This window comes from Phalaenopsis equestris, unplaced genomic scaffold, assembly GCF_001263595.1.
Source record: "Phalaenopsis equestris unplaced genomic scaffold, ASM126359v1 Scaffold220411, whole genome shotgun sequence".
Classification (NCBI taxonomy): Eukaryota; Viridiplantae; Streptophyta; class Magnoliopsida; order Asparagales; family Orchidaceae; genus Phalaenopsis; species Phalaenopsis equestris.
In genome coordinates, this window is record NW_018238700.1 from 26,201 (window position 1) to 40,421 (window position 14,221).

Below are 14,221 nucleotides of genomic sequence, written 5' to 3' on the forward strand. Positions count from 1 at the left end.
TGGGCAGGTCTACTATGGAAGCTATACATTTTTTGAGAGGTTTGATGGAGAGGTTCAAATTTAATATGGAAATCTACATTTGATTTTTATTGATTTAGAAAAAGCTTACGATAAGATTCCAAGAGATATCCTTTGGAGAGTTATTGAGAAGAAAGGTAGAAGTATGGTAAGGTTCTAAGAGAAATTATTTGGAGAGTTCTTGAGAAGAAATGTGTTGATATGAAGAGCTGTTATATGTGTTCAAACTGAAGGAGGTTTGACCAAATATTTTTCTGTTTCTGTTGGATTACATCAGAGATTGGCTTTAAACCCATATCTTTTTGCTTTATTTATGGATGGTCTCACTGGACATTTACAAGAATATCCTTCTTGTGGATGAGAGGAGAGAAAACTTAGGAAAAACTTGAATTATGGATGTCTACGTTGGAGTCTAAAGGCCTTCATTTAACTATAACTAAAACTCAATATATTGAATGTAATTTTAGTAGTTGTAGCTCTAGTGTTAAAAGTGTAACTTTGGGCGATCAAACTATTAAAAAGTGTGAACGATTTAGATATATCGGGTATGTTGTTCAAAGCGATGGTGATATAGATGGGGATGTTAATAGTAGAATTCAAGTTGGTTGGTTGAAGTGGAGGAATGCTTCGGGCCTTTTGTGTGATAGAAAAATATCACTTAGACTGAAAGAAAAATTTTATAAGACGGTTTTGAGACCTACAATGCTCTATGGCGCTGAATGTTGGCCTTCAAAAGAGAAGCATAATACTAAAAGTTAAGTGTTCGAGATGAGAATGATTAGGTGGATGAGTGGCTTTACACTTAGAGACAAAATGCGGAGAAAATGAATATATCTGTGATATCTGTGATAGGGTTGGTGTAGCTCCTGTGACGGACAGAATTAGAGAAAGTATTCTTAGATGGTTTGGTCACATTAAGCGTAGTCCATCTGATTATCCGATTAGGAGAGTAGATGTTTTAGATTCGACTTATGTTAAGAAAGACAAAGGTAGATCTAGGAAGACTTGAGATTATTGTATAAAAAATGATCTTAATTTATTAGAACTACATGAAAATATGACACTAAATAGGATGCAATGGAGAAAAAAGATTCATGTAGCCGACCCCACGTAGTGGGATTAAGGCTTTGCTGTTGTATTCATAACTAGTATATTATTACGTATACAGATTTCCTCCTGTTTTTTGGAGGGAACATTGCTTGTTCTGGTTTGGCTGTGTGAATTAATTTTCTCCATCTAGTTTCTGTTAGGTGCTGCATTTGCTGCTGGGGTTACATACCACACAATTTATATTTATTTACATATCTAACATCTAAACCTTACTTTTTTATATTTATGCCACCCAAATCTTTCATAAAACATAAAAAATACCACCATTTTAACTTTTAAAAATCAAATGCACCTTTTCATGCATAGTTTTTCATTCATAGGGGATGAGACATGTATGTAAAAATTGAGGCTTAGGTGTTAGATTTGTAAATACATGAGAATTGAGTGCTATCTATGCGATTCTTCTTTACTTTTTTGACGTTAATTTCTTTTTTTAATGATAATTGATGTGCTATGTTTTCCTTGCAGGTATGCAGGTTGCAAAATGAAGGATATTATGGAGGGGTGCGCTTATTGATGGCAATTTGCAATGTTTTCTTTAGATACTGCTCTGAGAAAAATATTGAGTTAAAGGAGGGAAATTTTACTTTGTTCTATGATACAAATATTCCTCGCCAGGTCATTTTGAACTAAGACACATTTTGAACCTAGTTAAATAATTGGCAAGATCACAATGCAGGTTTTTATTATTTTTAATGTTAGGCTTATCTGGTAATTCTGTTATGCTTTTACTTGTGATTTTATATTAATTTTCATACCTCCGAATTCTTTGCTCTTGATATGTTCATTCATGAACTATTACTTATGTATAAAACATGATAAATGCCCCTTATGCTGCCATGATTTATGTCATCCATTGCCATATGTTTGTTAAGATGATCAGCAATATAATTTGAATGAAATATCTGCTAACAAGAGGAAAAGTAATTAAAAGAAAACAAACTGTTCGTTCCTACTTAAATTAGTTGTTTTTTTTATTGGCCGCTAAGTCACTTTTGCAAGAAATATAAAACTTCTTCTGACTGTTCTCTTTACTTAATTGAAACTTATTGTAGCATTATCTTATAAAAGGAATTATGAGAAATGGTCGTTTCCTTTTTGTTAGCTTAGTAAGTTTGGTAGAAATGTAATATGTTAAAAGGACTATTGTTCGAACACAGAAAACAAATGACGCGAAGTGTTAGGTTCGCAGACCACAGAAACCGCGGAACCTTGGATTGTGAGTTTACCTGCAATCATAACAAGGGTGATTCGTGAGCTGGGCTTATTTCTTTCTTCATTTCTTTTCCTTATTTCTTATTTCCCTTTTTTCCAATTAGGTTATTTCTTCAAGGGATGTTTATATCGGTTGTATTAGGGTTTTAGAATTGTGTTTTGGTGTGCTTTTTGTTGGGTCATCACTTGGAGTCTCAGATTTTCTCTTCGAGAGTTGTATTCAAGGGTCGAGTGATGCTCGAGCTATAAATCTGTAATAGTCCCAATTCGGGAATAATAAAGTTTCCTACTTGAGAGGAACCGGAGTGGGTAGGGAAGATGAGACAAGTAGTTTAACTGAAGAGAGTGAAGAAGAAACAATGAGATAGAAACCGAATAGAAAGGGAGATGAAACGAGGGGAACAAAAGCCAACAGACGAGTTTGTCGTATAAATTTACGCAACAGGAGGGAGCTCTCGGGCTTTCAATATAAAGAGTAGAGGAAGAAAGGAGAATGTTGCGTGTCTTTTTACCCAAAACAGCAACGTTGCGGCCTCATGAGCTGTGCTCAAGGGAAGAAGAAGAAGGTAGCTGTCGACCAAATGAATGTGGTGGATTCTTTATTTATGATTTATCATAATTTAATTATGGATATATATGTGATTATAACTTTATAAAATAATATTTTAACTTTGAAAAATAATGCTTCAATTTAATTTATTTATGACTATAATTTTGGAAAATAATAATATTTCAATTTAGAAAAGTGAAACCAAATGAACCTCACATATTTGATAGTCTAGGTGGTTGAGCACGATACCACAAACAATACACTATCCTGAAGGTTAAGCACACCATTTATTAGCAGGCTTAACCACATAAACTAAATAGTTTGTGACGTCCGTTTGGTCTGCAAAGTCTTTTTTTTATAAGCCGACAAGTTTCCCTACCTAATATTAGGATTAGATAGAGTTTATTTTACCCGGGTTCTTAGTTCCCTATAAAGACAAGCTTCTATAGTTAATTATATCTTAAGCAATCGAAATCACTTAATAAGACTTGATTAAGTGGTTCAGTGGTTCAGTCTTCAAGATTTTAAAGTTTGGGTTTCTAAGGTTGGGCATAAGAAAATCAAAAGGGGAGAGCTTAAAATAGGAACAATTATTTTTAAGAGTCAAAGGAGTGAAAGGTAGGGGATGTCACAAATCCGAGGGGGAACCCTGGTGACTTCCCAACTATCCTACTGATTAAGCTTTAATTTTGAAGAGATGTTATTTGATGTTTAATCCTGCCAATTTCATTATTTAGGACTTATACTCGCACAATACTCTATTGTGCAAATAATCTAGAAAGATAGGAGGATTTACGTTGTACCGAATGACGATCTCGGAATCTTAAAGAGAATTAGGACTTATAATGCACAATAGTGTGGTGCAAAAGCCTAAAGCCAAAGTGAGGATTTATGTCGCACCAAGCAGACTACCTCAAACTCCTATGAGTTTGTTATTTATTCTAGGAAAATTCCAACTGAGGATCGTCCTTCACTTTGCTGTTGCGGTCTCGATTGTCGCCCTTCGTCCGCTTGCTTTCTCGTTAGGCTTCCTGGAAAGGATACTCCAAGCTCCTTAACATATCGGCCATATGTTCAATTTTTTGGTGTGTATAAATATACAGTTGTTTGGTCAGTGGCTTGCCATAAGGTGCCTTCTAAACCTGGTGTCCTACTGTCCTTTATCCTAAAGGCCCTTGCAAGTCTATAAAAGTAACATGAAAAATAAAAGGAAATATGCTACGAAGCGCAATAAACAATAAATAGTAACATTGCAAGCATGAACTATATGTATATGCAGTAAAATGCGGTAAAAGAGAACTGTAAGTAAAGAAAGGACAATAAAGTGTGTAGTAAAAAAAATAAAATGCTGTAAATATAAAACAAACCTGTATACCTGACGAGTTTGCTACTCTTGTAAATGAGTCGGTGTCGCAGATGAAAACAAACGAGTTTAATGGAAAATTTAACAGGTGACAAGCATGCATTTATGCAAATAGGAATGAATAGCAAAAAAAAAAAACATCACCTGAAAATATTGAGGGAAGCCACAAATGACCCATGACAACTCGGAGAAAACCATTAGAAATACGAAGAAAACTCGAAGGAAATTACGAGTGATCTACAAAGACTTGAATAAAACCGTCTGAAACGTACGAAAAATTCGAGAAAAGAAAGAAAATCGTAAGCATTCGAGTCGGGGTAGACTCAAATTCTAGTTATTTATGAGGGACTTCGAAGACAACCATTGGTCATCCATACGTATAGAGCCCGACATTCAACTAGAAATTTCCAGCAATACAATCTTAGGAGGGCAATTCTTAGCCTAGTATAGGTATTTGACAGTGGACAATCAGATTGTATTACTTAAATTTTATATTTTGGCATGCATATAGGCTTCACACATATAAGCAAAATTTATATCTATTTTAGTAGTCAAAGTATTTTGTAAATAACATATCTGTTCTTATCGTTGTATTTTAAAAAATTTTATTGTCTACAAGTCGATCACACTGTCGGGCTAGGATCGCCAACAGCCTAAGAAGGCAAGGGTCCTCGCTAGTTTAGTGTCAGTGAATAATATTGTCATCCTACATTTTCACCGGGTCCCTGGGACGGGTCTCGATGTCGTAGGATGCGATATTATTCCGTTCTACCACCGAATGCCTTTGTCATCATGACCATAAATCTCAAAAAAGATCGTTCAACTTACGACCTTGCTTGATGGTTCATACATAGCCGCAACTATATATGCGCGCCCATGTTTCAGACATAAGCACATAAAACCAAACCAAGAAGCAAAGAAAAAAAACCGAAAAGTGATAAATAAGAAAAAAAGAAGAAGACTAACCCACCTTCAAAATTAGTATAAGAAGGAGGTCAAAGCGGTAGGAGAGTCAGCCTCAAATATTCACTCAATAAAACATCTCAAATGAATAGCAAAATGAGCACACTCATCAATAGCTAGCTCTCTTTTTCAAACTTCCAGTGTAACAATCCGAAAAAGGTGTATCGAAATGCTTCAATTGCTAGCACAAAACACTCCGAAAGGCACATTTCAAAAGATTCCAAGCTGCTCCCAATTCAATCCAAACTCGCTCAAAAGTCGCACTTCGAAAGGGGCCCATTGCAACTAAACTCTCCCAACAAATATCAAAAGGGCCTTGCACTGCAGTCAATTTAGCTCAAAGAACTGGGCATTGAAACTCCTTCCAAACATCAAGCAAATCGACTTTCGAAGAAGATACTCAATTTCCAAAAACCACAAGAATTAAAGCATTTAAACCCACCCTAAGGTCAACAAATTAGGGGTAAAGACAACTAAGAGGACCACTAAACTCAACATAAAAGAACCCAACTGACTGATTTCGGGTAGGGCCAGCAAGACAACAACCCATGCCAATACAGGAAACCCAAACTGCAGATTTCAGGTAGGAGCAGCAACAACACCACCAAAGCCGATGCAACACATGGCTGATCTCGGGTCAGGGCAGCAAGGCAACAACCTACGCCAACACAGGGAACCCAAATAGTTGATCTCGGGTAGGGGCAGCAAGGCCAAAACTGCAGATTTTAGGTAGAAGCAGCAAAAGCACAACCAACACAGGGAGGCCACAATAAAGGCTTCGAATTGATCCAACAGGGGAAAACAATCCAAACTAATACAAGGAAGCTCCAGCAAGGCTCTCAAATAGAGTTAGCAGGGAAAACAGTCCAAACTAACACAGGGAAGCTCTCGCAAGACTCTCGAATAGAGCTAGCAATAGAGAAGAAACACAATAAAACTCCAAAAGCTCCAAAGCAAGAAGTAACCATTTGCATATGTTTTAAATAGGGGGGGGGGACAGCTAAGCCCCAAAACAAAAAGTGATCAATTTCATAAGTATGCCAAAACTTTTTCGTAAAACTGGAGCCAGGGAGTATCTCACAGCCAAACGAGTCCAAAAACATTTCACACATGCAGTCCAAGGGCCATCAAACAGGCCTAGGTAATGCAGTATGCGGATAAAGATAGCAGAGAACGAACCGACAAAGAAAACATCAAGTATATAGGGCTGAAACAACATTTGGACTTCACATAAACTGAAGAAGGTGGATGGCATAAACGTACAGGTGAACTAAGAACAAATGAAAGAGATCTTCACATGCCATTGACAAGTCTAACACCCTCAGCTAAGAAAAAAAATGAGTAATTAATTCAAGCTCAACGAACTTGCTAAAGGCCTAATCATTCATAGCAATTGATAATAATTCCAAAAGGAAGATCCAGGCAAGGTAATCAAGCATATATATTTTTTTGAAGCAAAATCTTGCTCAATATTTTTTTATTCCCTTGGGCTTATTCAGCCTCTGTCAAGGAAAAAAGAAGAGCAGAAATGAAAGCAGTTACCTTGCTGGAGTCCTTTTGAAAGAAAAAAAGGAACGCCACAGAACTCCCAAACACCGATCCCATAAGCTCCAAGCCTAACTTAGCGGAAATTGCCGCAGAATCTTCTCCAGACTCAAAATTTTGCTCCCCCCTCATGGGGTTTTATAACTGAAGAAGAAGACTGAGAGGGAGAGGGAGAGGGAGAGGGAGAGAGAGTGTAGTCGTGTCATCGATGGAAGACGGGGGAACGCAGAGCCTAGCTAATTAAGGGAAATGAGTGCAGAAGGCTCGAGTAACCGCAAACATGCCACAAAGGGGAGCTACGAAGTGAATCGACATACGGTTGCATGGGCCAAAGGGGACGGACGCTTCTGACGCAGAGGGAGAAAAAACTTTGTGCAGAGTGAATCAGGGAGTCACGTCAACGAGGCGTGGAGGGAACGCTAGGACAGACGACCAAATTGCGTGGCTTAAGCTGTGGCGTGCGCGTGTTTTGGCTAAGCAGGGCTAGCGGTTTTATATTGTATCCCTTATATATAATTAAAAATACCCCAGATTTCGTGCTATTTATGCGTGTCGGGAATTGTAGTGATGCGTATGCCCTTCTTAGCTAAAGTCGACGCTTTAGACGCGTTGGAGTAGTCAATTTTGTCATCCAGGGTCATCCGGACAACCTTGGCGATGACCTGGTCGAAAACACATTAAATTCAATTTTCCTTAAAATTTCATTCCTTAGTTAATTATTCCAGCAATTGTTCGAGTTTGTTCAATCGTGAAGCTTTCTACATTGTGAATTGTGGTATTCGTGCATTGTGATAGTGCATGGAAGTCACAATGAGTTTCCTAAGACTTTATATTTTATGGATACTCGACTTGAGTTTCGTTATGTTGGTTTTAATCGACTAAACCAAATGTTGAGTTTTTAGAACCATCTATATGAAACTGTAAGAAGTTAAGAAGTGACTCGAATTTCTAGTTTGTGCGGGTCCTTGACTAGTCCTCTAAGAGAGTCCACCATAAAGTCGTAAGTTTAGACCATAGGCTCTTAAGGAGGAGAGACCTCACTAAAAATGAGGTTAAAATAAGAACCCCTAATAGGTGTCGTGTGCAGTAGAAGCACGCCACACCTATTGGCTTTGACCGGAGTGATCAATAGAGCCATCAAAAGAATGCGAAAATATTAATATCAATAGTTGAATTTGAATTGAAGTGAAGTTGAGTTTCTGCTGGGGATTAGCTGATGTATTCTTTAAGTTTGTTGCTATGAATTTGAACTTTCAAGTTTGAATGTCAACTTGACTCGTTTTGTTTCATTATCATTTTTTCTTTTTATATTTTGATTTTGAGAATAATTTATGGGGACGTATTTACGAGTTTATTAATAATCCCGGGGGAATAATATGTGGGTTTTGGGAAAATATTTATCACAATAGGAAGAAAAGTACTGAGACTCACATCCAACCCAAGAGATGATGAATAAACTATCTGCTACATTGGGGAGGAAAGCGCTGAGACTCATATCCAATCCTAGGGGTAGCAGGAAAATATATCTGTCACACTAGGGAGGAAAGCGCTGAGGCTCACATCCAACCCAAGAGGTGACAGATTATATCTGATACATTGGGGAGGAAAGCGCTGAGACTCACATACTACCCAAAGGGTAGAGGGAAAATATATCTGTCACGCTAGGGAGGAAAGCGCTGGGACTCAGAGCTAAACCAAGTGGTGACGAAGAAAATATCTGCTGCATTGGAGAGGAAAACGCAGAGACTCACATCCAACCCAAGGGGTAACGAGAAAATATATGTCATGTTAGGGAGGAAAGCGCTGAGACTCACATCCAACCCTTGGGGTAAGGAGAAAATATATATGTCACGCTAGGGAGGAAAAGGCTAAGACTCACATCTAACCCAAGAGGTGATGAAGAAAATATCTGCTACATTGCGGTGGAAAGCGCTGATACTCACATCCAACCCAAGGGATAGTAGGAAAATATATCGGTCACGCTAGGAAGGAAAGCGCTGGGACACACATCCAACCCAAGAGGTAACGAAGAAAATATTTGCTACAATGGGGAAGAAAGCGCTTGGACTCAAAAGCACTATGGCTCACATCTGATCTGAAAGGTGATGAGGAAAATATATCTGCTATATTGGGAAGGAAAGCGTTGAGACTCACATCCAAACCAAGGAGTAGCGAAAAATATATCTGTCACGCTCAGGAGGAAAACACTAGGACTCACATCCAACCGGAGGGGTGATGAGGAAAATATATCTATATTGAATGCGGAAATATATGAACTCAAATATGTGAATGTGTAAAATATTTGAATGCGGAAAATATGTGAATTCAAATATATGAATGCGGAAAAATATGTGGATTAAAATACGTGAATGCAGAAAAATGTGGATTCAAATATGTGAATTTGTGAGGAATATGTGAATTTAAGAAGGATATTTGAATTTGCAAGAAAGCACTATGGCTCACATCTGATCTGAAAGGTGACGAGGAAAATATATCTGCTATATTGGGGAGGAAAGCGTTGAGACTCACATCCAAACCAAGGAGTAGCGAAAAATATATCTGTCACGCTCAGGAGGAAAACACTAGGACTCACATCCAACCGGAGGGGTGATGAGGAAAATATATCTATATTGAATGCGGAAATATATGAACTCAAATATGTGAATGTGTAAAATATTTGAATGCGGAAAATATGTGAATTCAAATATATGAATGCGGAAAAATATGTGGATTAAAATACGTGAATGCAGAAAAATGTGGATTCAAATATGTGAATTTGTGAGGAATATGTGAATTTAAGAAGGATATTTGAATTTGCAAAAATAATTTGAATATATGTGATTCATTTTGATTTTGTTCGACGTGATTTATTTTGTGAGTTTTTATTTATTTGAAAATTTTCTTTTATTTTATTTTCTTTTAACCTAGTTTCAGATAGCCTGGTCTCGGTGCTTCTGAGAACAAAACATTGTCTCTGAAACCTTGCGACGCACGGTGCTTCTTAAGATATTGTGGATTGATCTGAAGCATGTAAAAATTAACTCATTCTTTAATTTACTATGAGAATTGTATTCTTTCAGGTATACATAAAGATGTGCTATTTCAAAGGATATCACGGTTCGAGAGGTTTCGACTCTGTGGTTCCGTTGTTGTTGGTATCTTTTTCATCACCACTCTTATATAAACTGTTCATGTTGTCTCAAAGGAACACTTTGATGTTCTCGAATTGAAGTCATAGTTGACGTTCCTGTGCTGAAATTGCAGTTAAATTTTCTGGGTCACGTAACTCATTTCTAAGTATAATGTCAAAAGAATTTGCTTAAGTGGGTTTTTTAATGTTTCTTAACATGCAATCTGAGATATTATAGCTCATTCAAAGTTAGGACCCAGTCAGAGTTCTAAAGTGAAGGACATGATCATTAGGGCATCAATTACATTTGTCCCCTAAGTCATAATTTTGTCAGAACTCCAAAAATTCGTTACATTGAATGATCTTTTATGGATTGTGTTTTTGATGAACTTTGAGCATACAATGTGAATTATTCCAAAAAAGAAAATTCTTCTTCTTTTAATATCAAATTGTCTACAGAATTTCAAACGAACTCCGAATTATTGTGGGAGGGTTGGACCCACTACCCGTTGTTCTGCTGATGTCCCTTCTTACCAACTGGAACAATTGGATCAATCAAAATTATATTGGTAGAACCTTTTTCAGGTTCTTTCAAATATTCTTTCGGGATCGTTATGCTCCTATTTATGAAATTCTTTTCGAGCCACTCTTTAAAGCTAAAACAGTCTTTTCTGGTATGTCCAACTTGTCTGTGGTATAGGCAATACTGGGGTGATTCTTCTTATCGATCCCATCTGACTTTTTTGGCTCTGACAGTCTGAATTTGGACTTTTTGACCAAGTCCTGGAATATTTCTTCCACTGCTTCGTTCTTGTATGAATATTCTTTGTTTAGGCGTTTTTTTATTGTAAGAGGCAATTTGCTGACTGCGTGCTGAGACGACTGTTAAGTATGTTGTTGAAGACATTGGTGGTCGCTTCCCCTTATCAGCCATTATTACTGTCGCAGGCTTCTCTTCAAACGCTTTCACAAAATCTGGTTTTTCAATTTTCATCTGAGGTAATCGTAATTGTTCTTGAATCATGGCTATTGCAGTCGTCAACTCCTCTATCTTCTTCTCCATTCGGTTGATTCACAAATCTTGATGTTGCATGGCCATTTGTAACTTATCCACGACGTTCTCCTCGATGGGAAATAAAGCATCGCGCAAAGTTCATATGGCTCTAGCTTCAATAACATTGATTTTCGTAAACTCCTCAACCATGTAATCTGTTGGGTTGTGTTCATCATCGTCGACATTATTCCTTTGTTCTTTCTAGAGCAGCCTCAATTGACTCTGCTTTAACTGTTTTGAGGTCAATTGGAGTATCCTAATGCACAACTCTTTCTAGGTCAGCCTCTGTTGTAGCTGTAGCAATGACTGTCGGAATGTCAGACTCACAATCCTTTTTAGGAGAATGACCCCCCGATTACTCTCGTAGTAACGATCCGACAACCCTAGGTCTCCACCACTTTTCCTTTGATGCCGACGCTCCAAGGCAGGATATCCCGTTGGTGACATCGACCCGTTGCACAGAAGTGTGGTCCTTGGTTTGCGGACTAGATACGCTATCAAGCAAGTCCCTATCCTTATTCAAGGTCAGCCTTACTGTTCGTGGCTCGGACCCAGTTTAAAGTCTCTATTGGCGAATTGAACCAAGTTGTACTCCATCCTCAAGTGCATGGGGGTCAATTGGAACCATTGGATCGGTCAAAATCATATTAATGGAACCTCTTTCAGGTTCTCTTAAATATTTTTTTCGAGATCGTTATGTTTCCGCTTTTGAAGCTCTTCTTAAGCCAGTCTTTGAAGACGTGAAAATTCTCTATGGTGTGGCCGAGTAATCTATGATATGAGCAATATGTGGGGTGATCCTTTTTATCAACTTCTTTTGGTATCCTGTGTTCGCGCAATTTGAATTCAGGATTCTTGATTAGATCGCAAAATATATTCCCCACAACCCCATTATTGAAGGAGTACACCTTGCTTAGTCGTTTCTTGATGATTGGTTGCTGGCTGTGTTGCTGATCGTGTTGTTGGTAGTCCCCCCGCTGGCGCTGATGAGTTATTCGAGGTCGTCCAGCCTGTATTTGCAACGGCCGCTTGCCTTTGCCAACTACTGCCACTATTTCGTACTCCTTCGTTGTATTCAGTGGCCTTGGTTTCTCGATCTTCTCTAAAAATCCGAATTGATTTGTTTCTTCTTGAAGATTTCGGGCTTTGTTCAGTAGTTTTCGAACGTCTTGATTGTAAATCCTTTGAGAAAGAATGCAACTGGCTCATGAATAAATTTTAACAGGATTTCAACTGTGTGCTATTTCTGGAGCTGTTGTTGACATCTCATGCTTAAATTTCACCATTGCAGAATATAGTCCATCAGATTTTTGTTCGGCTTCTGTTTCTCCACCACGAGATCACCAATGATGATTGTTGACCTCATTTTTAGTGAGGTCTAGTCTTTCTCTTAGGATTTAGGATCTAGCCTTAGGGGTCTCCCGACGACTATCTTAGAGCCTTAGAAATGTGACCATTGAATCGCCCCGCCTTGTTTTAGGAGTTCGACCTACTTCCATCCCCTTTTGGAGCTTCGCGTGTGTGGTATCGACTTCTAGCACTTAGAAGGATGAAACCGACATGAGGAAACCCAAAAGGGATTCTCTGTAGGACCTTTCTGAGCCTTAGGGTGGCCTTCTGCACAATTCGCACTCCTGCGCGCACAAACTTCACAATTCGGAGAGTCGACGCGTCCGATCTCCACAATTCGCATCGCTTGCACTGCTATTTGTCGAGGGCTCGAGTAAACCTTTTGAGACGATCGATCGCGGGTCAAAATTATGTGAAATTTGAATTTCGACGCGTTTTTGACCCGATTGTCGATGACGTCGTCCGAGCGACCCCGGATGACAAAACGGACTGCGCCAGCGCTTATGTATAATTTAATGTATATATATATATATATATATTAATTTATATTAAAACTATTTTTACCCCTTTCCTCTTTAGCCCTAACTCCCCTTTCTCCGCGTCCGAGCTCTGCCTCCCTTCCTTTTCCCGTTTGCGTGCCTGACCCTTTCTCTTTCTCGTTCTCGAGCCGACCGAACTCTTCTTCCGCGCGAGAGAGAGTTGACCTCGTTTGTCCTTGCCTGACATGCTACTGCTCGTGGCCCTCCTTCCCGAAGTCGTGCCAGTCTTTCTGAGCTGTGGTTTTTCTTTTCTTGGTAGCTTGACTCTGGGAAGCTTGTTCCCTGGTACACTTGAACGACAATATCTTCTCTTCTTCTCGATGATTCCCTCGCTGCCATTAGTCTCGCTGCTCGGTCCGAGAGACTTCGGTGGCTTCGCCTTCTGTGAGCAGGGAGCGTGTCCTTTTCTTCTTTGGCCCGATTCAAGTGCTGTAAACTGTTGGGGGTGGTCTTCTTTCTCTTCTCTCTATTCTCTGCCTATATACACAGTTTCTTTTGAAATTTTGGAGGTTGTTGGAAAAGTTTTCAGAGAGGAGAGTACAAATTTTGGCTGTGAGGAGTTTGGGAAGAAAATTTCTGTGAGAGCGTTTCTTTGAGGCGAATTCTTGTATTGCAGTGCTTTATATTGGCGTTAAGGAGGTACCATTCTTTCCCCCTCTTCTTCGGTGCTCTGTTTCTTTTCAGTTTTCCTCTCTGCCGAGTCTTTGAACTTGGCCCTGTTGGATGATACGACATGCTAGTTCACTTTACTTTCATACATTTTTGAGGTATTCACTTTAAGAGCATGTGAAAGATGAAATGTGAGCATGATTTAAGATTTAGATTTGAATATTTGCTTAAACTAGGGAGGCTATGACATACTAATGGTTCTCGTGGCATGTTTACGTTGGAAACATTTAGGGAGTTAAGACATGCCTTTGAAATGATTTTTGCTCCTCTTGCAAGCATGATGGGATGAGTATTATAGAGCTTTTCACTTATTTTCGTTTGGAATGAAATATTGGAGAGGTTATTTGGCCTTTCATGCATGCTAGGAAGTTCATTCTACTGTTTTATGCATGTTTGGGGGGCCTCGGTTTTGGGCTTCCTGTGGGAAACCCCAGCTTGAAATGCAGGCTATGAAAAATTTTATTTAAAGTGGAAAACCTTGTATCTTGTTTTGAGAGTTTGGCTTAACTCTTCATGAGGCATCTCCCCTGTTCATATATTTGTTGGAATAATTTCATGCTTAGAATGTTTAGACATGCAGGTCATTCCTTGGGCTTAAAATGGCTAGAGCTTTAATGTTGTATGGCTCGATTATATCAATGCTTGGGCTGGTTTTAATCTTGTTGAGCTCTGACTTTGGCTTTTGAGTTTTCGTTGAGCTCGATTTTGGCTTCTT

General features: G+C 38.7%; 1 protein-coding gene across 2 annotated transcripts in view; it reads left to right on the forward strand.

Moving 5' to 3' along the window:
• Nucleotides 1-14,221, forward strand: part of LOC110037504 (glucuronokinase 1-like) — a 57,176-nt gene that overhangs the window by 3,434 nt on the left and 39,521 nt on the right. The window contains exon 2 of one of the 2 annotated variants that reach the window (XM_020742165.1): nucleotides 1,597-1,632. In XM_020742165.1, coding sequence (XP_020597824.1) covers nucleotides 1,597-1,632 — 36 coding nt within the window. Of the gene's footprint in view, nucleotides 1-1,596; nucleotides 1,747-14,221 lie in introns of both variants that reach the window. The other variant, XM_020742164.1, reaches the window with a different exon arrangement.